Source organism: Mobula hypostoma, chromosome 10, assembly GCF_963921235.1.
Source record: "Mobula hypostoma chromosome 10, sMobHyp1.1, whole genome shotgun sequence".
In the NCBI taxonomy this organism is placed as follows: domain Eukaryota; kingdom Metazoa; phylum Chordata; class Chondrichthyes; order Myliobatiformes; family Myliobatidae; genus Mobula; species Mobula hypostoma.
The window spans coordinates 39,065,857-39,088,828 of record NC_086106.1 but is presented as its reverse complement, the minus strand read 5'-3'; the positions used below and the strand labels follow the sequence as shown (position 1 = coordinate 39,088,828).

Sequence of the window (22,972 nt, the reverse complement as noted above, 5' to 3'; positions counted from 1 at the left end):
ACTGCAGTCCAACTGCAGGCACATGGGATCAGTATAGATCAGCACAGACCGCCCCTGTGTAGGGAGAGGTTCAGTTGTATTGCAGCCCTGTGTGTTCACTGAAATTTTTAATCTCTCCCTCTCCCAGTGTAGAGTGCCCTCCTGCTTCAAATTATCCACCATTGTCCCTGTACTAAAAAAGACTAAGGTAACATGCCTGAATGACTGGCGTCCTGTTGCACTCACCTCAATAATAAGCAAATGCTTTGAGAGGCTGGTCAACGATTACATCTCCAGCATGCTACCACCCACACAAGACCCAGACCCCCTACAATTCACCTCCCAACGTAACTAATCGATAGATGACGCAATAGCCACAGCTCTACACACTGTCCTTACACATCTGGAGAAGAGGGATGCTTATGTGAGAATGCTGTTCTTGGACTACAGTTCAGCATTAAACACCAGTTCCATCCCGGCTTGACAAGAAGCTCAGAGACCTCGGCCTTCACCCTGCCTTGTGTAGCTGGATCCTGGACCTCCAACCCTCTGACTCTCAATACAGGAGCCCCTCAGCGCTGTGTACTAAATCCCCTCCTTTACTCTCTGTATACCCATGACTATGTCTCCACCCACAGATCCAATCTGCTAATTAAATTTGCCAACAACACTACATTGATTGTCCTTATCTCAAACAATAACGAGGTGGCCTACAGGGAAGAAGTCATCTCTCTGACACAGTGATGTCAAGAAAACAACCTCTTCCTCAATGTTGCAAAAACAAAGAAGCTGGTTGTGGATTACAGGAGGAATGGAGACGGGCTAACCCCTATTGAAATCAATAGATCTGGGGTGAGAGGGTAAACAGCTTCAAGTTCCTCAGCATCCACATCACCGAGGACCTCACATGGTCTGTACACACCAGCTGTGTGGTGAAAAAGGCACAACAGTGCCTCTTTCACCTCAGACAGTTGAGGAAGTTTGGTATGGGCCCTCAAATCCTAAGAACTTTCTACAGGGGCACAATTGAGAGCATCCTGATTGGCTGCATCACTGTCTGGTATGGGAACTGTACCTCTCTTAATCGCAGCACTCTGCAGAGAGTGGTGAAGACAGCCCAGCACATCTGTAGTTGTGAACTTCCCATGGTTCAGGACATTTACAAGGACAGGTGTGTAAGAAGGGCCTGAAGGATCATTGGGGACCCGAGTCACTCCAACCACAATCTATTCCAGCTGCTACTATCTGGGGAAGTGGTGCCGTAGCATAAAAGCCAGGAGCAACAGGCTCCAGGACAGCTTCTTCCACCAGGCCATCACAGTGATTAACACACACTGACTCGAGTGTACTTTATATTACATTGACTGTTCTATTTTTTATAAATTACTATGATTGCATATTACACATTTAGATGGAGACGTAACATAAAGATTTTTACCCCTCATGTATGTGAAGGACATAAGAAATAAAGTCAATTCAATTCAATTCAGCCCTCCATAACACAAACCTTTGACTAAAATTGACAAAAAATTATGGTTTCTTTCACATCTTGTGTTCATTTAGTTCTTTTTTTCCCACTTAAGTTCTGTAAAAGCAATTTTTTTGATTTTTTGACAGTGATTTGTGAATTACGTAAGGGTGTATTTCTGTTATGTGAACTGGTCATGATAGCTAGCATAGATATTGTTGGCTAAGGGGCCTTTTTTTACTGCAGTGTGTCTTCAGAATTCCAAGTACATCACAAAGTTCAAAAGTTAGTTTATTATCAAAGTACATAAATATGCAACCCTGATTCATTTTCTTGTGGGTAATCACAGTAAACACAAGACACACAATAAGATCAACAAAAGACCACACACAACAGGATGCACAAACAACCAACATGCAAAAGACAACGAACTGTCTAAATACAAAAAAAAGAAAGAATAATACTATAATTACTATATTCCATAATAATGTAATATCTTATTATTATGATGGCATTTTCCAGGGCAAATCTCTAAGCCCACTATGGATTTGTCTGGCTTTAAACATGCTCTCAACTTTACTGAAATCCGATGAAAATTGGGTATCAAATCAGAAACAGTGAAGCAAATTATACCCTGACACACCTTCTATACATGGAAAATTTGAAATGATAAGGCTCCTTCATCAGCAAAGCTAAAGCAATTAATTCAAGCAGTAGGACTATTTTTGAAAGATATTAATATGAACTTTGGACTGGATAATTAACAAAAGGTGCAAAAGAGCCAGTGGAATATAAAACAGGGCAGCAGGATACAATACAACTGATGGATGACTATGAAACATATAAATATCTGGGATATCCACAAGCAAAGAAAACAGATCATACTGCGACAAAGGAAAAACTTTTAATGGAATTTACTTCAAGACTTAAGAAAATCTGACAAACAGTTCAATAGTAAAAATATAACAAAGGCAATGAACACTTTTGCTATGTCTATATTAATGTATTCTTTTGGCACAATATCTTGGTCTGAACCGATCTGGAAAATTTATAAAGAAAAATAAGAACTGAAATGACAAATTCAGAAAACATTATGTACACTTGAACTCACTTAGATTCACTATCTATGACAGAAGGAGGAAGAGGAATAACAGATATGAAAAAAATTGCAACAGTCAGATAAAATTTCTAAGGCTATATTTTCATCAATTAAAGTAGGATCCAGCACTCCATGTCAGCATGTGCAATTCTGATAAGTACACACCACAAAACTGAATAAATTATCACTACAGAAAAAAACGTTAACCAGTGGAAGTGTGTGACCTCCCATGGAAGATATCCTCAAGATCTGAGCAGATTAGATGTTGACGAGGAAGCATCGAAAGCCTGGCTCAATGTTGACCCCAGCTTGGGAACCCCTGGTTTGGGGAGATATTGGCCAAACGGAGGCAAAGTGGACTAGCTCAAGAAGGACCCTTGGTCAGCATGGGCAAGTTGGGCTGAAGGACCTTTTGCCATATTGTGTCCCTGTGGCTCCAACTTCACAAGTGAATATCAATAGAGATTTGGTTGCAAAACACATCATGGCATACTGGGATAAATTATCAAGGCTTTAGTTGTGATATAAAGGAAGAGAGATTTAAGGCACTTAACTTCAATCTCTTAAATCAGCTGAGCCACTGACATCCACGACAAAATGCGGAGGTGATGCAATAAGAGGAAGGCTACTTATTTTATGGATTGTGATGACTGGGGAAGGGGGAATTGCACTGAGACTAGTCACCAGTTTCTGAAGGTAACCATGCAGGTGTAGCAGGAAATAAATATGGCAAATTATATGCTGTCCTTCATAGTGAGGGGATTTAGGTAGAGGAGGAGGGATGTCCTGCTTGGTGAGTCCACACTCAGAGTACTGTAACAACCCAGCAGCATGAACCTTGAATTGTTCAGTAACTGCTCCCCTATCTCCCTTTTTCTCTTTATTCTGATTCATTGCCCCCATCTCCTAGTTCCCTTTGCCCATGTTCCCCACCTACCATCACCCATACACTCTCCTATCAGTGCCCCTCTCCACTTCCCCCCTTTATTCCATCAGATTCACCACTTCAACTCTTGGTCACTTCCTCTTATCACCTGACATCCTTCCCCCTCCCTCTCCTCATCCATCTACTGAGAACCCCCTCACCTGGACCCAGCATATCCACCACCTGACAGCTCTCGCTTTCCCCTCACCTCTTTGTACTGGCTATCTCCTGTCACTCTTTCAGTCCTGATGGAAGGTCTCAACCTGTGATGTTGACAGTCTGTGGACTCTGCCTGACCAGCTGAGTTCCTCCAGCGTTTTGCTTTTCGCTCCAGACTGCAGCATCTGCAGTATCGTGCATCTCTTCGAGTACTGCGTGCGGTTTCATTTCCGTTTCCAGGGAAGGATGTTCTTGCTATGAAAGGATTTCGGTGAAGGTTCACCAGACTACTTCTTGATATGATAGGTATAACATATAAGAAGACTTTAGGTCACTTGAACCCATATTCACTTACGTTGAGGGAGCATCTCCTAGAAACGAGTAATATTCTAACAGGACTGGGCAGATGAGATGCAGGAAGGATGTTCCTGATGGCCAGTAAGTCCAGGACTAGGGGTCAGTTAGTGGGTAGGGGGTGAGCTATTTAAGAATGGGACACGGAGGAGGTTCTTCCCCTCAGAGTGATAATCTTGGAGGATTCTCTTCAACAGGATGTGGTTGAAGCCATATCATTAAATGTATGTTAAATAAATGGTTAGGACACACTTGGAGTACTGTGTCCAGTTCTGGTTGCCTCACTATAGGAAGGATGTGGAAGCACTGGAAAGGGTACAGAGGAGATTTACCAGGATGCTGCCTGGTTTAGGGAGTATGGATTATGATCAGAAATTAAGGGAGCTAGGGCTTTACTCTTTGGAGAGAAGGAGGATGAGAAAAGACATGATAGAGGTGTACAAGATAATAAGAGGAATAGATAGAGTGGACAGCCAGCGCCTCTTTCCCAGGGCACCACTGCTCAATACAAGAGGACATGGCTTTAAGGTAAGGGGTGGGAAGTTCAAGGGGGATATTAGAGGAAGGTTTTTCACTCAGAGAGTGGATGGTGCATGGAATGCACTGCCTGTCAGTGGTGGAGGCAGATACACTAGTGAAGTTTAAGAGACTACTAGATAGGTATAAGGAGGAATTTAAAGTGAGAGGTTATATGGGAGGCAGGGTTTGAGGGTCGTCACAACATTGTGGGCCAAAGGGCCTGTAATGTGCTGTACTGTACTATTCTATATTCAGAGAGGAATTGGATTGTTTTCTGAGGGCTACACGCATAGAGGGATAAGGAGGGAAAGTTGGAACCGGGACTGAATAGAGATGATCTGCCATGATCATATTAAATGGTGCAGCAGGCTTGAAGGGCCAAATGGCCTAGTCCTGCTACTATTTAAACTTGAACATTCCCTAGCTGCCACAGTTGTTCTCAAACTCACATCTCTTTAAATTCAGTAACTTAACCACCCCTGGAGCCTGGGACTAGGACAGCCATAGGCAGGGCAGTAGTTAACTTGGGAGAGGTCCAGGAGACAGGAATTGGAAGAGAACAATGATCGCTGGTGATGGGAGAAGGCTACCGAGATAGCAATGGACACGATCTTGTGATCAAAAATTTCAAACGCCAGCAGTTCTTAGAACATGACCTCCACCCTCTGTGACCTTTACCCTCTGTTACCTTAACCCTCTGTTACCCTAACCCCGTTACCCTTGTCTTGTGGTAAACTTCCAATGTTTGTTCTCTCTCATTTTACCCTTTCCGACCTTTTTCCCCTTTCACCTATTAATTTCCTTTAGTCTCAGATTTATTTATTGCATTTTCCAGTGGGAGCATTGCCCACCTTATTTCCCCCATTTCATTCAGCTCACTGCACACATAATCGGTTAATCAGGGCAGCCACTAATTTGGGACAACTCCTAAAGAACAAAAACTAAATGAGAAAATTGCAGGGATTCTCTTTGGTTATTTGGGACATTATTCCGCTTAATTGGGGTTGGAAACTGTTGCCGAACAGGTTCTAGCCAGCGTCAATCACGTGCACTTGTGTGGCTGTTAAGTGCTACACTGTGCTTAGAATGATCAGTTTTTAAATAGTGTCAGTTACGTGCATTTATGTTCAAACAGCAGTGATTTTTGTCACTGATGTCGAGGAATAAACAGTAAGCAATTTAGAACCGTTTTGTTCACTGTGGTTTCAAGTAGTCAGGCTTGGAGATGCTGGATAAAGCCAACAGTGAAAATTAAACAATTTCACAACTTCAATAAGTCAGGACCTAGAAAGAATTGGAAGTTATCAACAATCATCTTGAATGTTACAATGACAATGAAGATTTGGAAGATGCAATTGTCAAAAGGATTGTACGAAGGTAGACCATTAGCTGTAATAGTGTCCGCACAGATTTTGTTCATTCTGTACACTGGATGAACCCCTCCGACGATAACTAATACATAGCTTCATAGTACTGTAGTACTATTGGTAGTGTTCTAATTTGCTCCATATTTCATTTAAATACATAATTTGTTACATTTTTAACTATTTCCATGAAACTTCGGCTAATTAGGGCAGTGGCTTAATTGGGCTAAAATGTACTGGTCCCAATGTGTCCCAGTTAACCGGAATCCATTGTATTTTATTTTCTGAATCACTTACCTGCTGTAATTCACCCATCTTCTTACATTTTATTGTCCCTTCCCTTACCCACTGAGTAGTTTCCTCTTCATTCCTGTTCCTCTTTTCCATTCTTTTGACCCTTTTGTGTACCTGTATATAGGACAATAAACACACACAAAATGCTGGAGGAACTCAGCAGACCTGGCAGCATCTATAGAAAAAAAGTACAGTTGATATTTCGAGTCAAGACTCTTCCACGGGACTTCTGGTCTGGCCGAAAACATTGACTATACTCTTTTCCACAGATGCTGTCTGGTCTGCTGAGTTTCTCCAGCATATTGTGTGCTTGGATTTTCAGCATCTGCAGATAGTCTCTTGTTTGGTATAGGATGACAAATTTGACTTTGGCTTTGTTGGATGGGATCTCTCCTTGTGTCTCATAGTGGGAATCTGCCAGTGTTTGAAGTTCTCTCTCTCACATCTGCCTGCCACACCATGCCCTCCCTCCCCTTCCACGTGACTATCACTGTGACTGTGTTGTGCAGGAGACCAGCTTCTCTGTGCCAAGGTCTACTTTGACAATGCCAAGTGTGAGGATGTGGTGAGGATCCTGCAGAGTGCTGAACCATACAAAGTTGCCTTCTGCTTCAAGCGGACGGTGCCCAGTGCTGATGTGGCCATTTCTCCAGAGACTGGGAGCCTTGAACTGAGAGGACCAGAAGCAAAAAAGACAAAGCTGGTAAGATTCTCAAAAATTTCAGATAATCCAGTACAGTAAAGTGGCAAATGTAATGTAAGGTAAATTTACTATCAAAATACATATAAAGAAGTCAAGACAGCAGCTTTGTTTCATTAGGAGTTTGAGGAGATTTGGTTTGTTTCTAAAACATTAAACAGATGTATAGAGGAAAGCATTCTGACAGGCTACATCACTGTCTGGTAAGGGGGAGGGGGTGACTGCACAGCATTGAAAGCAGCTACGGAAAGTTGTAAGATTAGTCATCTCCACCGTGGGCACTAGCCTCCGTAGTATCTAAGGAGCAGTGCCTCAGAAAGGTGGCATCCATTATTAAGGACCCTACCACCCAGGACAGGCCCTCTTCTCATCGATACTGTCAAGACGGAGATACAGAAGCCTGAACGCACACACTCAGCAATTCAGGAACAATTTCTTCCTCCCTGCATCCAAAAATGGACACTGAATCCATGAACACTTCCTCGCTTTTATTATTTCTGTTCTTGCACTATTTTTAATTTAACTATTTAATATACAACTATATACTTACTGTAATCATTTTTTCTATATTTTTCATGTATTGCATTGTACTCCTGCTGCAAAGTTAACAAATTTCACAACATACACCAGTGCTATTAAACCTGGTTATGATTCTGACTCTGATACATGCCAACATCTACATATACAACCCAGAGGCTCACTTCTTGCAGGCAATAAAAAGAAATACAATAGAATCAATGGGAAGGAGGTGGCAAATGAACTAAATGAGTATTTTGCAACAAGCTTCGCTGTGGAAGACACAGACAGATGTTGAAGGGTATAAGGGAAGAGAAACGAGTCGGCCTGTAATGTGCTGTAGATTTCGGGCCAAGGTATGTTGCAGCACACCTCATATTCCATCTAGGTAGCCTCCAACCTGATGGCATTAACATTCATTTATCCTTCTGGTAATTTTCCCACTCCCTCTTCCTTTTACTTCTATTCCCCACTCTGACCTCTTCCCTCTTCTCCCTGCCTGCCTTTCACCTTCCCCCAGTGCCTCTCCTCCTTCACTTTACCATGGTCCACTCTTGTCTCCTATCAGATTCCTTCTTCTCCAGCCCTTACCTTTCCCACCTACCACCTCCCAGTTTCTTCAGTGCTACTCCCCCACCTGCCTGGCTTCTCTTATCACTTTCCAGCTTGTTCTCCATTCCCTCCCCCCACCTTTTTGTTCTCGCATCCTTTCCATTCCTGAAGAATGATCTTGGCTCAAAATGTTGACTGCATATTTATTTCCATAGATGCTGCCTAACCGGCTGAGTTCCTCCAGCATTTTGTGTGTGTTGCTTATAATACTCTAGTTAGGTCACATCTGGAAGATTTCTTTCAAGTTTCATACAAGAAAGGACACAATTAGAACAAAAATATCCTACAGTCCTTTGCACAAGAGATTCTGCAGATGCTGAAAACATTCAAAATACTGGGGAAACTCAGCAAGTCAGGCAGCACCTATCGGGGAGAATAGACAGTCAGAGTTTCGGGTCGAGACCCTTCATCAGGACTGGAAGCCAGAAACTAAAGTCCATTGGAGTGCAGAATGGACTCAGTGTTGCTGTGCTGAGGTAGCGATTAGAATTGTGCAGGTTGGTTCAGGAACTTAATGGTTGAAGGGAAGTAGATTTATAGAACCTGGTGGTGTGGAATTTCAGTACCTCCTGCCTGAGGGTAGTTGTGAGAAGATGGCATGACTTGATTAGTGGAGACCTTTGATGAGAAGGAGGATGAGACGAGACATGATCGAGGTGTACAAGATAATAAGAGGAATAGATAGAGTGGATAGCCAGTGCCTCTTCCCCAGGGCACCAATGCTCAATACAAGAGGACATGGCTTTAAGGTAAGGGGTGGGAAGTTGAAGGGGGATATTAGAGGAAGGTTTTTTACTCAGAGAGTGGCTGGTGCGTGGATGCACTGCCTGAGTCAGTGGTGGAGGCAGATACACTCGTGAAGTTTAAGAGACAGGTATATGGAGGAATTTAAGGTGGGCGCTTATATGGGAGGCAGGGTTTGAGAGTCGGCACAACATTGTGGTCCGGAGGGCCTGTACTGTGCTGTACTATTCTATGTTCGATGTTCTATGACGATATTGCCTTCATGAGACAGTGATGGGTGGAATGTGGCCATGATGGGCATGTCCTTTTTTCATTGTTACCATCAGGAAGGAGGTACAGAAGCCTGAAGGCACACACTCAGCAATTCAGGAACAGCTTCTTTCCCTCTGCCATCTGATTCCTACATGGACATTGAATCTTTGGACATTACCTCACTTTTTTTTAATATACAGTATTTCTGTTTTTGCACCTTTTAAAAAATCTATTCGATATACGTTATTGAGTTATTTGTTTATTTATTATTACTTTTAGTTTATTTATTATTACTTTTTCCTCTGCTAGATTATATATTGCATTGAACTGCTGCTGCTGCTAAGTTAACAAATTTCACGTCACATGCTGGTGATAATAAACCCGATTCTGATTCTGAGTACACGTCCTTCCTTTGTGTACGTTCAAAGTCATACGATCAAGAAAGAATTACGACTTTTCTTTGTCTTGTGCACGTCGAAACATAGAGTGAAATATGTTGTTTGCATCAACCAGCCGAAGGATGAGCTGGGGACAGCCTGAAAGTGTCACCATGCTTCTGGCTCCAACAGAGCAGGCTGACAGTTTACTGATCCTAACCCTAACCTGCACAAAGTGGGAGGAAACCAGAGCACCCCGAGCAACCCCAAGCGAACACGGGGAGAACCTACAATTGAACCCCAATTAGTGATCGCTGGGATTGGAAAGCATTGCGCTAACCACTACAAATGAAAGGAAGGCAGGGGCAAATGCAGTGGACATCATCTTCGAGGCTTCCGTGAAGAGAGGTTTCACTCAGAGAAAGGAAAGGAGAGAAAAGCTCAAGTTTTTTCCTTCTCTTCAGCTGGGTAAAGATGACAGGCAGGATAGTGCAATGCTCCTCTTGCAGGATGTGGGAAGTCAGGCAGACCTCCAGTGCCTGATGACTACAACTGCAAGAAGCGCAGCTTCTAACTATCTGCATGAAGGAGCTGGAGCTGGAAATGGATGAACTCCTGATCATTCGGGAGGCTGAAGCAGTGATAGATAGGACATATAGAGAGGTAGTTACACCCAAAGTGCAGGACACAGGAATGGGAGAAGGGTTAAGGAGCTAGTTCAGAGTACTCTAGTGGCCATCCGCCCCCCCCTCAAACAACTTTGGATACTGTTGGGCGGAATGACTTAACAGAGGGACCACAGACCGTAAGACATAGGAGCAGAATTAGGCCATTCAGCCCATCAAATCTGCTCCACCATTCCATCATGGCTGATCCTGGATCTCACTGTGCCAACGAGCATAAGAATAGCATGATCAAGCATATTAATGAGTGGCTGAGAGACTGGTGTAGGAGGCAGGGCTTCAGATTCCTGGATCATTGGGGCTTCTTCTGGAGGAGTTACAACCTGTACGAAAAGGACAGGTTACACCTGAACCCAAAGGGGTCCAATATCCTAGCAGGCGGGTTTAATAGAGCTGCTACGAAGGGTTTAATCTGATTTGGCAGGGGGATGGGAACCGGAGTTATAGGGCTGAGGAAGGGGAAAACAAAAAAAAAATCAACGATAGCGTGCAACAGAGATGATAGAAAGAACAGGCAGGAGATGAGGCATAATCACAGCCAGTGGGATGAGTTACAGGGCAATAGAGGCATGGTGCAGTTAAAACAGAAAGCAACAAATACTGGACTGAGAGTGCTGTATTTGAATGCACACAGCATAAGAAATAAAACGGATAATCTTGAAATTCAGCTACAGATTGACAAGTATGATGTTGTGGTCATCTCTGAAACTTGGCTAAAGGATGTCTGCCTTTGGGAGCTGAACGTCCAAGGATATATGATGTACCAGAAAGACAGGTTAGCAGGCAGAGGGGCTTGTGTGGCCCTGTGTATAAGAAATAATATTAAATCATTAGAAAGGGATGACATAGGATTGGAAGGTGTAGAGTCTCTATGGGTTGAGTTAAGAAATGGCAAGGGTAAAAGGACCCTAATTGCAGTTGTATACAGGCCTCCAAACAGCAGCCAGGTTGTGGATTACAAATTACAGTGGGAGATAGAAAGGGGGTGTCAGAAAGGCGATGTCATGATAACATTGGGGGTTTTAACATGAAAGTGGATTGGGAAAACCAGGTCAGTACTGGACCTCAAGAGAGAGAATTTGTAGGATATCTAAGGGAAGTCTTTTTAGAATAGCTTGTTGTTGAGCCCACTAGGGGATCGGCTGTGCTGGATTGGGTGTTGTGCAATGACCAGAGATGACCAGAGAGCGTAAGGTTAAGGAACCCATAGGGAACAGTGATCACAATGTAATTGAGTTCACTTTGAAATCTGAGGAGAAACTAAAATCCAATGTGTCGGTATTTCAGTGGAATAAAGGAAATTACAATGGCATGAGAGGGGATCTGGCCCATGTTGACTGGAAAGGGACACTAGCAGGAAGGACAGCAGAGCAGCAATGGCTGGAGTTTCTGTGAAAAATGAGGGAAGTGCAAGACAGATATATTCCAAATAAGAAGAAATTTTCAAATGGAAGAAAGACACTACCATGGCTGACAAGTGAAGTCAGAGCCAAAGTAAAAGCAGAAGAGAGGGCACACAAGGAAGCCAGAGCTAGTGCGAAGATAGAGGATTGGGAAGCTTTTAAAAACTTGCAGAAGGAAACTAAGAAGTTCATTAAGATGGAACAGATGAATTATGAAAGGAAGCTGCAGACTAATATCAAAAAAGATACCAAAAGCTTCTTTAAGTAAAGGGTAAAAGAGAGTCAAGGGTAGATATAGGACCAATAGAAAATGATGCTGGAGATATTGTAATGAGAGACACAGAGATGGCAGAGGAACTGAATGCGTATTTTGCACCAGTCTTCACAGTGGAAGACATCTGCAGTATACTAGACATTCAAGAGTGTCAGGGAAGTGAAGTATGTGCAGTGAAAATTACGACTGGGATTTTGATGATGAACTTCAATAAAAAATAAATTACAAAAAAAAGAAAATTATGACTGAGAAGGTGCTCAGGAAGCTTAATGGTGGATAAATCTCCTGGACCTGATGGAATGCACCCTTGGGTTCTGAAGGAAGTAGCTGGAGAGATTGCGGAGGCATTAGCGATGATCTTTCAAGAATTGATAGATTCTGGCATTGTACCGGTTGACTGAAAATTGCAAATGTTACTCCACTATTTAAGAAGGGTGGGAGGCAGCAGAAATGAAACTATAGACCTGTTAGCCTGACATCAGTGGTTGGAAAGTTGTTGGAATCGATTGCTAGGGATGAGATTACGGATTTCCTGGAGGCACATGACAAGATAAGTCAAAGCCAGCATGGTTTCCTGAAAGGAAAATCCTGCCTGACAAGCCTATTGCAATTTTTTTGAGGAAATTACAAGCAGGGTAGATGCAGTAGACGTGGTGTACTTGGATTTTCAGAAGGCCTTTGACAAGGTGCCGCACATGAGGCTGCTTAGCAAGATAAGAGCCTATGGAATTACAGGGGAGTTACTAGCATGGGTGGAGCACAGGCTGATCAGCAGGACACAGAGAGTGGGAATAAAGGGATCCTATTCTGGCTGACGGCCGGTTACCAGTGGAGTTCCACAGGGGTCGGTGTTGGGACTGCTGCTTTTTATGATGTATGTCAATGATTTGGACTATGGGATTAATGGATTTGTGGCTAAATTTGCCGATGATAGAAAGGTAGGTGATGAGCAGATAGTGTTGAGGAAACAGAGAGCTTGCAAAGAGACAGATAGTTTAGGGGAGTGGGCAAAGAAGTGACAAATGAAATACAATGTTAGAAAGTATATGGTCATGCACTTTGGTGAAAGAAATAAACAGGCAGACTATTATTTAGATGGGGAGAGAATTCAAAATGCAGGTATGCAAAGGGACTTGGGAGTCCTTGTGCAGGATACCCTAAGGTTAACTTCCAGATTGAGTTTGTGGTGAAGAAGGTGAATGCAATTTTGGCATTCATTTCTAGAGGTATAGAATATAAGAGCAAGGATGTGATGTTGAGGCTCTATCAGGCACTTGTGAGACCACACTTGGAGTATTGTGTGCAGTTTTGTGCTCCTTATTTTAGAAAGGATATACTGACATTGGAGAAGGTTCAGGGAAGATTCACGAGAATGATTCCAGGAATGAAAGGTTTATCGTATGAGGAACGTCTGGCAGCTCTTGGGCTGTATTCCCTCAAGTTCAGGAGAATGAGGGGGGACCTCATAGAAACATTCCAAATGTTAAAAGGCCTGAACAGATTAGATATGGCAAAATTATTTCCCATAGTAGCAGAGTTTAGGATTTCAGGGTTGAAGGATGTCCTTTTAGTATTGAGATGTGGAGAAATTACTTTAGTCAGAGGGTGGTAAATCTGTGGAATTTGTTGCCACGAGTGGCTGTGGAGGCCAAGTCACTGGGTGTTTTTAAAGCAAAGATAGATAGGTTCTTGATTAGCCAGGGCATCAAATGATATGGGGAGAAGGCAGGGGAGTGGGGATAACTGCAACTATTGGACCAGCCCATGATTGAATGGCGGAGCAGACTCGATGAGCCAAATGGCTTACTTCTGCTCCTATCTTATGTCTTATAGTCTTATGGTCACTCAACCCCATACACCTGTCTTCTCACCATATCCTTTGTTGCCCTGACCGATCAGGAAACAATCAATTTTTGCCATAAATATTCCCATGGATTTGGCCTCCACCGCAGTCTGTGGCAGAGCATTCCACTGATTCATTACTCTGGCTAAAAAAATTCCTTCTCACCTCTGCACTAAAAGGTTTCTCCTCAGTTTTCAGGCTGTGTTCTCTAGTTCTGAATATAGAAACATCCTCTCCACATCCACCCTATCTAGTCCTTTCAACGCTCTGAAACCTACCTGGTTGGGTCTCTGGCATTGTGTCTACCTCTATGACTCAGAAGGGAAGGGTTGGGAGGAGAAGAGGTACGCTGTGGTGATAGGGGATTTGTTAGTTAAGGGAATGGACAGGAGATTCTATGGGCAAGAATGAGATTTCTGCTGGGTGCCAGAGTCCAGGATATCTCATTTCAAGACCACAGCATTCTTAAACAGGAGGGTGAACAGCCAGAAATTGTGGTCCATGTAGATATCAATAACATGGGTAGGATGAGTGACAAGGTTCTGCAGGGAGAATTCAGAGAGTTAGGTGCTACGTTAAAAGGCAGGACCTCTGGGGTTGTGATCTCAGGATTGCTACACGTGCCATGTGCTAGTGAGGCCAGAACTAGGAAGATTATACAGTTTCACTCACAGCACGCTGGAGGAACTCAGCAGGTCGGGCAGCATCAGTGGAAACGATGAGTTGACATTTCGGGCCGGAACCCTTTGTCATAGGGTTAGTGTATGTACAAATCGGTGGATATTGTATACTTGGATTTTCAGAAGGTCTTTGACAAGGTGCCATACATGAGGCTGCTTTAGAAGCTATGAGCCCATGGTATTACAGGAAAGATTCTAGCATGGATAAAATAGTGGCTGACTGACAGGAGGCAAAGATTGGGAATAACGGAAGCCTTTTCTGACTGGCTGTCAGTGACTGGTGGTCTGTGTTGGGACTGATTCTTTTTATGTCAAATCTCAATGAGGTTGGATGATGGAATTGATGGCTTTGTTGCAAATTTTGCAGACAATATGAAGAGAGGTGTTGGTGTGAGGAAGTAGAGAGCCTACAGAAGGACTTAGACAGATTAGGAGAATGGGTATAGAAATGGCAGATAGAAAACAATATCGAGAAGTGTATGGGCATGCACTTGGCAGAAGAAATGAAAGGGTTGGCTATTTTCTAAATGGAGAGAAAATGCAATAAACTTAGGGTCAAAGGGATTTGGGAGTCCTTGTGCAGAATTCCCTAAAGGTTAATTTGCAGGCTGATTCTGTGCTGAGGAAGGCAAATATAATGCATTCATTTCAAGAGGACTAGGATATAAAAGCAAGGATGTAATGTTGAAACTGTATAAAGCACTGGTGAGGCCTCACTTGGAGTGTTGTGAGCAGTTTTGGGCCCCTTATCTTAGAAAGGATGTGCTGAAACTGGACAGGGTTCAAAGAGGTTTGCAAATGATTCCAGGATTGAACTGTAAAGAGCGTTTGATGCCTTTGGGCCCGTATTTGCTGGAATTCAGAAGAATAAGGGGTGACCTCATTGAAACCTATCGAATGGTTAAGGGCTTTGATTGAGTGAATGTGGTGAGGATGTTTCTTATGGTGGGAGAGTCTAAGTCCAGAGGACCCACACTCAGAATAGAGGGGCATTCTTTTAGAATGGAGATGAGGAGGAATTTCTTTGGCCAGAGAGTGGTGAATCTGTGCAATTCGTTGCCACAGGAAGCTGTGGAGGCCAAGTCTCTATGTATATTTAAGGCAGAGGTTGATAGGGCATGAAGGGATATGGGGAGAAAGCAGGAGATTGGGGCTGAGAGGAAAATTGGATCAATCATGATGAAATGATGGAGCAGACTCGATGGGCCAAATTGCCCAATTCTGCTCCTGTATCTTATGGCCTTATGGAGCACGGGCCCAGAACCAATCAAATGCTCCTCATATGTTAACCCTTTCATTCCTGTGACCATTCTGCCTGTTCTTCTGGTTTAATGTTCCAGGTAAACTTTACCCAATGTTGACCATCTCCAATGTTATTGTGTGATACTGTAGCTGAATTCTGATGACAGATGTTGTGTCTCTGTTTAGAGTGTCAAGAGTATCTCACCTGTGAAGAAGACCAAGCAGCTGATGAAGGGAAGGATCCTCAGCAAAGACGAGGCAGCTGTAGAACTAGATGTGCCTGTGGACGTGGAGTTCGCTTTCCCCAAGTTCTCCAGGTTTAAAAGATTGAGTATCACCTCTCCCAAAGATGAGGCAGCTTTGAAAGGTGAAGGCAAGGTGAGACATCCTGAGGTGGAAGCTGAACTTTCCTTTGGAGAGGGGCAGATTAAGGGCAAGAAGAAGAGGATCCGATTCCCAGGATTCCGTACGAGTGATCCTGGGAAGGTCAAAGTTGAGGTTGGCATGGAACCAAAGGAGAAAGCTACTGTTTTGGCAAAATCACGGCAGGTCACAGAGGAGGACCAGGAGGTGAAGAAAAAAATTAAAATGCCTTCGTTTGACCTGACGAGAAAGGAAAAGATGGAAGCTCCAAATCCAAAGGCAAAAGTGGAGTTGAAGGATTCTGTGAAAGTGGGAATCTTGGCTGATGGAGAGGCAGCTGAGAGCAAGTTACTGCTGGGGCTCCCAGTGCAAGCTCCAAAGCTTGAACTAGATATTGGATTACCGAAGGCTGACGTTGATGTCAAAGGCCCATCAGCTGAAGGGGAAGTTGGTGCAAAAGGACCCGGCTTTAAGGTAAAAATGCCTTCGCTTGAACTGAAAGGTGTGGAGGGAACGGACACAGTGGGTGCAAAACACAAAGGGGAGAGCAAGGAGGCAGGAGGTCAAGTGGAAGAGTCAGAGGACAAGCTGAAAATGCCTGCCATTGACATTTCTGTACCGAAAATAAAGCCATGCGAAGAAGATGTAACCATATCAGGGGTTGAGATTGCTGTCGGCAGCTCTAAGACACTTGGGCTGGAAGGAAAGATCAAAGAAATTGCACAGAAGGTCACGACAATTGACATCTCAGCCCCCAAGGTACCAGATGTTGATATCAGTCTACAAAAGGCTGCAGTAGAACTCCCCACTGTGGGATCTGGGCCGCGGGACTCTGGGACCACAAAGACTGATGCCCAGAAGTCTAAAATCACCATTGAGGGACCCGAAGCAAGACTGAAGATGCCCCAGGTCTCACTGCCAGAATTTGGCATCTTTGCCAAGGGTAAAGAAGGCATGGCAGAGGCAGCTCCAGAGGCTTTGGGCCCTGTGATAAAGATGCCAAAGGTTGAAGTTTCTATGCCTAAAGTGAAACTAGACGAGGCTCGAGCTGATGTTCCCATGCCAAAGACAGAAGCTGGGGTGTCTGGGGTGCATGTTTCCAAGGTTAAACTTGATATTAAGGGCCCTCAATTGGAAGATCATGAGGCCAAAATGAAGCTCCCATCAGTGAAATTGCCAACCATTGACATCGCAGTGCCCAAAGTCACACTCCCAGATGTTCAGCTTCCGGTGGGTAAGGCAGATGTCTCTAGGTCAGCTGCCATACCAGATGGGAAAACAGCAAAAGTGTCGGGGGTTGGGCAGCAGCCGGAGGGATTCGACCTGAAGCTGAAAGTACCAAAAGTTTCCCTCCCAAAGTTGTCAACCGGCGGGAAAGAAGTGGAGGCAGGTGCCAAAGTAGACACAGACGGAGACGATGCCAAGCCCAAGCCTCCCATGATAACCATGCCCAAGTTTGAGATCGCTGTCCCCAGAATGAAACCTGCAGAAGTGGAGATGGGAACTTCTGTGGACGCTGAGGTCAAAGATTCAGGTTTCACTATGGGGAAACTGCCCGGTGTCAAGATGCCCATTCTGGACATATCTGCACCTAAGGTGAAGATTCCTGATGTTAACATTCATCTTCCATCAGGGGGAGCTGAGGTCCAGGCTGCTGAAGGAGATGTCAAGGCTCCTAAAGGTGGGGACCAACCATCTGAATCGAGCTTAGAAGGCTTTGAGCTGCAGCTGAAAGTGCCGAAAGTCTCGCTCCCGTCATTCGGTATGTCACCTAGCAGCAAAGAGGCAAAAGCTGAACCGAGCAGCCCCAAAGGCGGCTCTAAAATGCCCACTGTTGATCTGTCAGCATTCAAGGTCAAAGTCCCTGAAGTCGATGTCTGCCTTCCCAAAGGAAAAGCAGATGCTCCTGAATTAGTTGCTGCTACCAAGTCACCAAAGACCGGTGTAGCCAGCGACGTGCCGAAGGCTACCATGGAAGGACCTGAGGTCACTCTTCACATCCCAAAGGTATCACTTCCGAAGTTTGATATTTCCATTAAAGGTAAAGAGGCTGGAGCAGAGGTGAAGGCAGCCAAGGAGACAGATGCTGATGCAAAAAGCCCAGCACTTAAAATCCCTAAATGTGAAGTAGCTCTACCCAAAATGAGACCGAGTGAGGCGGAGGTGTCTGCCCCAACAGCAGAGACTGATGTCAAAAGGGAAACAAAGATCTCAAAGGGGAAAATTGAAGTGGAAGATGCAGAAACAAAAGTGAAGATGCCTTCGGTGAAACTGCCCACAATCGACACGTCAGCTCTTCAGGTTAAGGTCCCAGAAGTTGATATAAACCTGCCATCAGTGAAGTCACCTTTCTCCACTGAGAAGGATTCCAAAGCTGACAGTGGTGGGATTAAGGTGGAAGGGCCCGATGCTAAAGTGAAGATGCCCAAAATATCCCTCCCAAAGTTCGATTTGAAAAGTAAAGAGGAGGTGGGGGGAGATGGGAACATGCCGGAAGTTGAGCTGAAGGTCAGCCATGTTGAGGGAAAAGGTAAAGTCCAGGCCAAAGGGAAGGCTCTCGACTCAGGAGTCAAAGGAGATGTAGATATAGATGATGTAAAGCTGAAAGGAAAGGAGGGAAGGTTTAAGATGCCAAAGATCAAAATGCCTTCTTTTGGGACTTCCAAAAAATATGAAGAGGACATGGATATCCCAATCCCTAGTGGAAGGTCTCCTGAAGTCAAAGCCAAAACAGGATCCTTGAGTGCAGAAGCAGATGGGTCTGGCAGCAAGCTGAAAATTCCCAAAGTACAGATGCCCTCGATTGGAATCTCGGTGCCCGAGATAAGGAGGCCGGGGGCAGAAGTTGACGTTTCGGAAGTGGACCTGAAAACTTATGGGGGGGAGTTAAAGATTCCAAAAGTGAAAGTCGATGCAGAAGTGGTCGATCCCGAGGGGAAACAGAAGCTCCCATCAATGAAGATGCCAGCAATTGACATTTCAATGCCTAAGGTAAAGGCACCTGAAGTTGACCTCAGTTTTCCCATGCCCAAGATCGATGCCACTGTCAGGGGAGTGGAGGGTGAGGCCACCTTGATAAGCTGTCAAGCTGATGATGCAGCCTTCAAACTGAAGATGCCCAAGCTGGGAATGCCTAAGTTTGGGGTGTCTGGTTCAAAGGATAAAGAACCAGGAGAAGACACCTGCAGCCCAGGAGTAGGTGGGGGTCACCATGTTGATGATGCTGACGGCAAGGGTATGAGCTTCAAAGCAAGAATGCCCAAGATTGACATTTCTCTCCCGAAAGTTAAACCATCAGATGCAGACATCGATATGGATGCTTCCCTCCTTGAGGTTGAAGGACCTGAGGCAGAGGAAAGGTTTAAGATGCCTGGTTTTACACTGCCAAAGATCTCGCCACCAAAATTTAAAGCTCCCGAAATCGATATTAACTTCAGTCGCTCCAAAGACAAGAGGGCCTCTAGCGATTCCTCTGACCTCAAAGTTGACACTGAGGAGCCGGGGGCTGGATTTAAGCTAAAGATGCCTCAGGTGTCCTTGCCGAGTTTCGGGTTGTCTGGAGCGGGAGCAGAGACGAGTGTGGAAGCCAGCGTCCCCATGGAGAAACCCAAGCCAAAAGTGAAAGGGGAAGTTAAATCTCACCTGGTGGGAGGAGAGGGACAGGAAGGGCGAGAGGATAAGGTCATTAAAGTGCCCAAGATTCGAATGACAACATCGAAAGACAAGGCCTTAGAGGACACAACTGAGGCAACTAAATCTGAAACAGAAACAGAGGGAGGCAAGTTGAAACTGAAACTGCCAAAAATTGGGATCTCGTCAAAATCGGCCGAGACGGAAGCTGACATAGAGATGGAAGGCATGGAAGGAAAAGGCAAAGAGTCCAAACTGAAAATGTTTGTCCTGTCTCTTGGGAAAGACCAGAAAGGGGAAGTGGGAGAGTCTGGGCAGGCAGAAGGGGATTCCGAAGGAACTAAGTTCAAGGTCAAGATTCCGTCAGTTACTATCGCAGCTCCAAAGATGAAAGGACCAGATGCTGACCTGGATGTCAATTTTCCAAAAGGCAAGGTCACTACTATTAACCATGAAATCAAAGGTGTAGCAAAGGAAGGAAGGGGTGAGATCTCAGCCCCAGTTATTAGCGCTGACAGCTCAGATTCTAGGTTTAAAATGCCCAAGCTGACCATGCCTGATTTTGGGATGTCCGGGAGCAGCAGGAAAGATGACGATGGAATGGTGACAGGGAATGTGAAGGTTTCAGAAATGGAATTCCGAAGGTCGAAGGGTGAGGCTGATGTTGAGGGTTCAGATGTGGACGCTGAGGGCAAGCTCCAGATGCTGAAGGTGAAGATGCCCAAGGTCGAGATTGGCTTTACCAAAGATGAAACGTCCGCAGGAGATAAAGCTGAGATCAGAGCAGGCCAGAAGCCTGGTGGAGACATCGCTGGTTCAGGAGCAATGTCCACAAAAGTACCCTTTAAAATGCCCAGTGTGGAAATCTCATCCCCTAAAACCAGTGACTTATGTGCTGGGATAGAAACAGGAGGTGACGACATTGACCTGCCCCTCGCAGAGGGAAAAGGAACTCTTAGTGAGGTTGATACTGACGCTCTTGAGCTGAAAGTACCCAAGGTTACATTGCCCTCATTTGGATCCTCCAAGGAGAAGGTCCAAGGAACACCTGGAGATAGAAGCAGCTCTGGGGCTAAAATAGACATTAAAGGTCCCCAGGTTCAGGTGGAGGCAGGGGATGTCTCGGAGAGTGTGCTAAGCAAGCTAAAAAATAAAATGTCAAATGTCGGAGTGGAGTTATCCAGTGGTAAGGAGCAAGGGGAGGTGAGCTCGTCCACAGCTATTTCTGAGGCAAAGGGTCGGGAAGTCAGTTATAAATTAGGTGTGGGGCTTGAGGGACCTGATGCAGAATTGAAAACCGACAAAACCAGGAAGCAAGTGCTTGGCTTTTCTGTGTCAAAACCAAAAGGTCCTGAGGAACATGTGAAAACCAAGGCCAGGGACCGCAGCAGGTCACCAGCTGTGAAAGGAAGCCTGGCTGAGACAGACAGTGCAGAGGCCAAGCTGAAGATGTCCAAGGTGAAGATGCCCAGTTTTGAAATCTCGTGGCCAAAGAGTAAAACCATGGAGTTCAATAGAAATGGAGAGCCGGTTGATTCAACGAGGAAGGGAGAGTGGGAGATTCAAACTTCTTGGAAAAAGGGTGCCAGAGTTGAGGAAACTGATGAGCCAGACAGCCTGGATGGGAAATCAAAAATGAAGCTGAAGTTGCCAAAGGTTAGTTTCACACCTATTAAAGCAACAGCTGTTAATATAATGAGGGGGGAGGCGCAGGCAGTTCACATTAATGGGGACAGCGAAGAGCCTGGAAGCCCCGGAAAGATGGGCAGAATAAAACTTCCAAAAGTAGAGTTTTCCTCACCCTATCAGAAGGTCAGGGATAGTGACAACGAACTGAACCTTCAGCTGGTCAAAACAGAGATGTCCGTCTCCAAGGACGATGCAGGCCTCCAAGCCCATTCTGATCAGTCCTTCAAGACCTCCTCTCCTAGAGCTGACAGAGGGGATGTAAGGGGTTCAAAAATCAAAGCACCCAAAATCAGCTTCTCTGGGTTCAAAAAGAAAAGCGGTGAAAAAGCAGGGTCCGACGAGGACACGGAGATGTCAAATCTAGTAACATCAACTGCCAGGACAGAGTTGGTATCCCAGGATTCGAGAGGGGATACTGGTCACGCAAAGTCTAAAAGCATACTGGGCTTTACTTCTGGCAAGTCTAAAGATGTGTTGGCCACAGGTAAGGAGCCCAAACCAAAGGGCAGCCCAGGGGATGATAGGGAACAGACAGACAGCAAAGACAAGTCGGCCAAGTTCAAGCTCCCAAAGTTGTCCCTTGGCAACAAGTCCAGCTCTCTGGGGTATGAAAACAACACCGACTTGGAGGGGCAACAGGAGAGCGAGGATGGTACAAAGCGACTCTTTAAACTGCAGATGCCTAAAGTGGGCTTCACAACAGTCTACCAGGAGGAGCACGCTTCAGAGGAGAAGATCGTGGGGGAGATTAGTTCTGTGATTGTGTCGAAGAGCAGAAGACAGGTGAAAACCGGAACTCCAGCTGACAAATCAACCAGCATTTAGGCGAAGCCCGGAAGCAGCGGGTGCTGCAGGCCTGAGAGGCGGGTCAGAGACTAGACTGTTTTTGATGGAAGCCCCCCGCTTCTTCGGGCTCAGCTTTAACAGCATTCCTGTGTTATAGAACCTGGACAGACGATGTACTGGAACTGACGAATGAAACTAAACTGTCCATTACAGTACCAGCACTAACAAGTTACAGTAGAGATTGCTGAAGCAATGACCGTGTGACTAACACTGTGTACAAGTTCCCTCACAGACACTTGCCACTCATCCTCTGCTGGCAGCTTCCAAACCTGCTTAGATTAGCAATTCTTAGCAATAAAAATATAAGGATTTGAATATGTTAAACATGGACTGAAAATGCACGGTTAAGCTTTTATCTAACGAGTGAAAGATAAACAGTGGCCTATTTCCTTTTGGTGATGGTGACAGATATCACTGAGCATATGGTCTTGAGGAAGAATTAGACAGAGGGGCTCCTACGCAGTGAGGGGGGTGAGGTAATCAGTCACAGAGGTCCCTACGCAGCGAGGGGGGTGAGGTAATCAGTCAGAGGGGTTCCTACACAGCGAGGGGGGTGAGGTAATCTGAGGGGTTCCCACGCAGCGAGGGGGGTGAGGTAATCTGAGGGGTTCGTACGCAGTGAGGGGCGTGAGGTAATTAGACAGAGGGGTTCCTACGTAGCGAGGGGGGTCAGGTAATCAGTCAGAGGTGTTCCTACGTAGCGAGGGGGGGTGAGGTAATCTGAGGGGTCCGTACGCAGTGAGGGGGGTGAGGTAATCTGAGGGGTTCCCACGCAGCGAGGGGGGTGAGGTAATCTGAGGGGTTCCCACGCAGCGAGGGGGGTGAGGTAATCAGACAGAGGGGTTCGTACGCAGCGAGGGGGTGAGGTAATCAGACAGAGGGGTTCCCACGCAGCGAGGGGGGTGAGGTAATCAGACAGAGGGGTTCGTACGCAGCGAGGGGGTGAGGTAATCAGAC

At 45.2% G+C, this 22,972-nt stretch overlaps 1 protein-coding gene across 5 annotated transcripts in view; it reads left to right on the top strand.

Annotated features, from left to right (window-relative positions):
- Positions 1 to 22,543, top strand: part of LOC134352852 (neuroblast differentiation-associated protein AHNAK-like) — a 117,457-nt gene extending 94,914 nt beyond the window's left edge. For all 5 annotated transcript variants that reach the window (XM_063060365.1, XM_063060367.1, XM_063060364.1 and 2 more), the window contains 2 exons: positions 6,671 to 6,864; positions 15,674 to 22,543. In XM_063060365.1, the coding sequence (XP_062916435.1) occupies positions 6,671 to 6,864; positions 15,674 to 21,994 (6,515 nt within the window). In that variant the 3' untranslated portion in view covers positions 21,995 to 22,543. The remainder of the gene's footprint in view (positions 1 to 6,670; positions 6,865 to 15,673) is intronic.
- Positions 22,544 to 22,972: the final 429 nt, after the last annotated feature.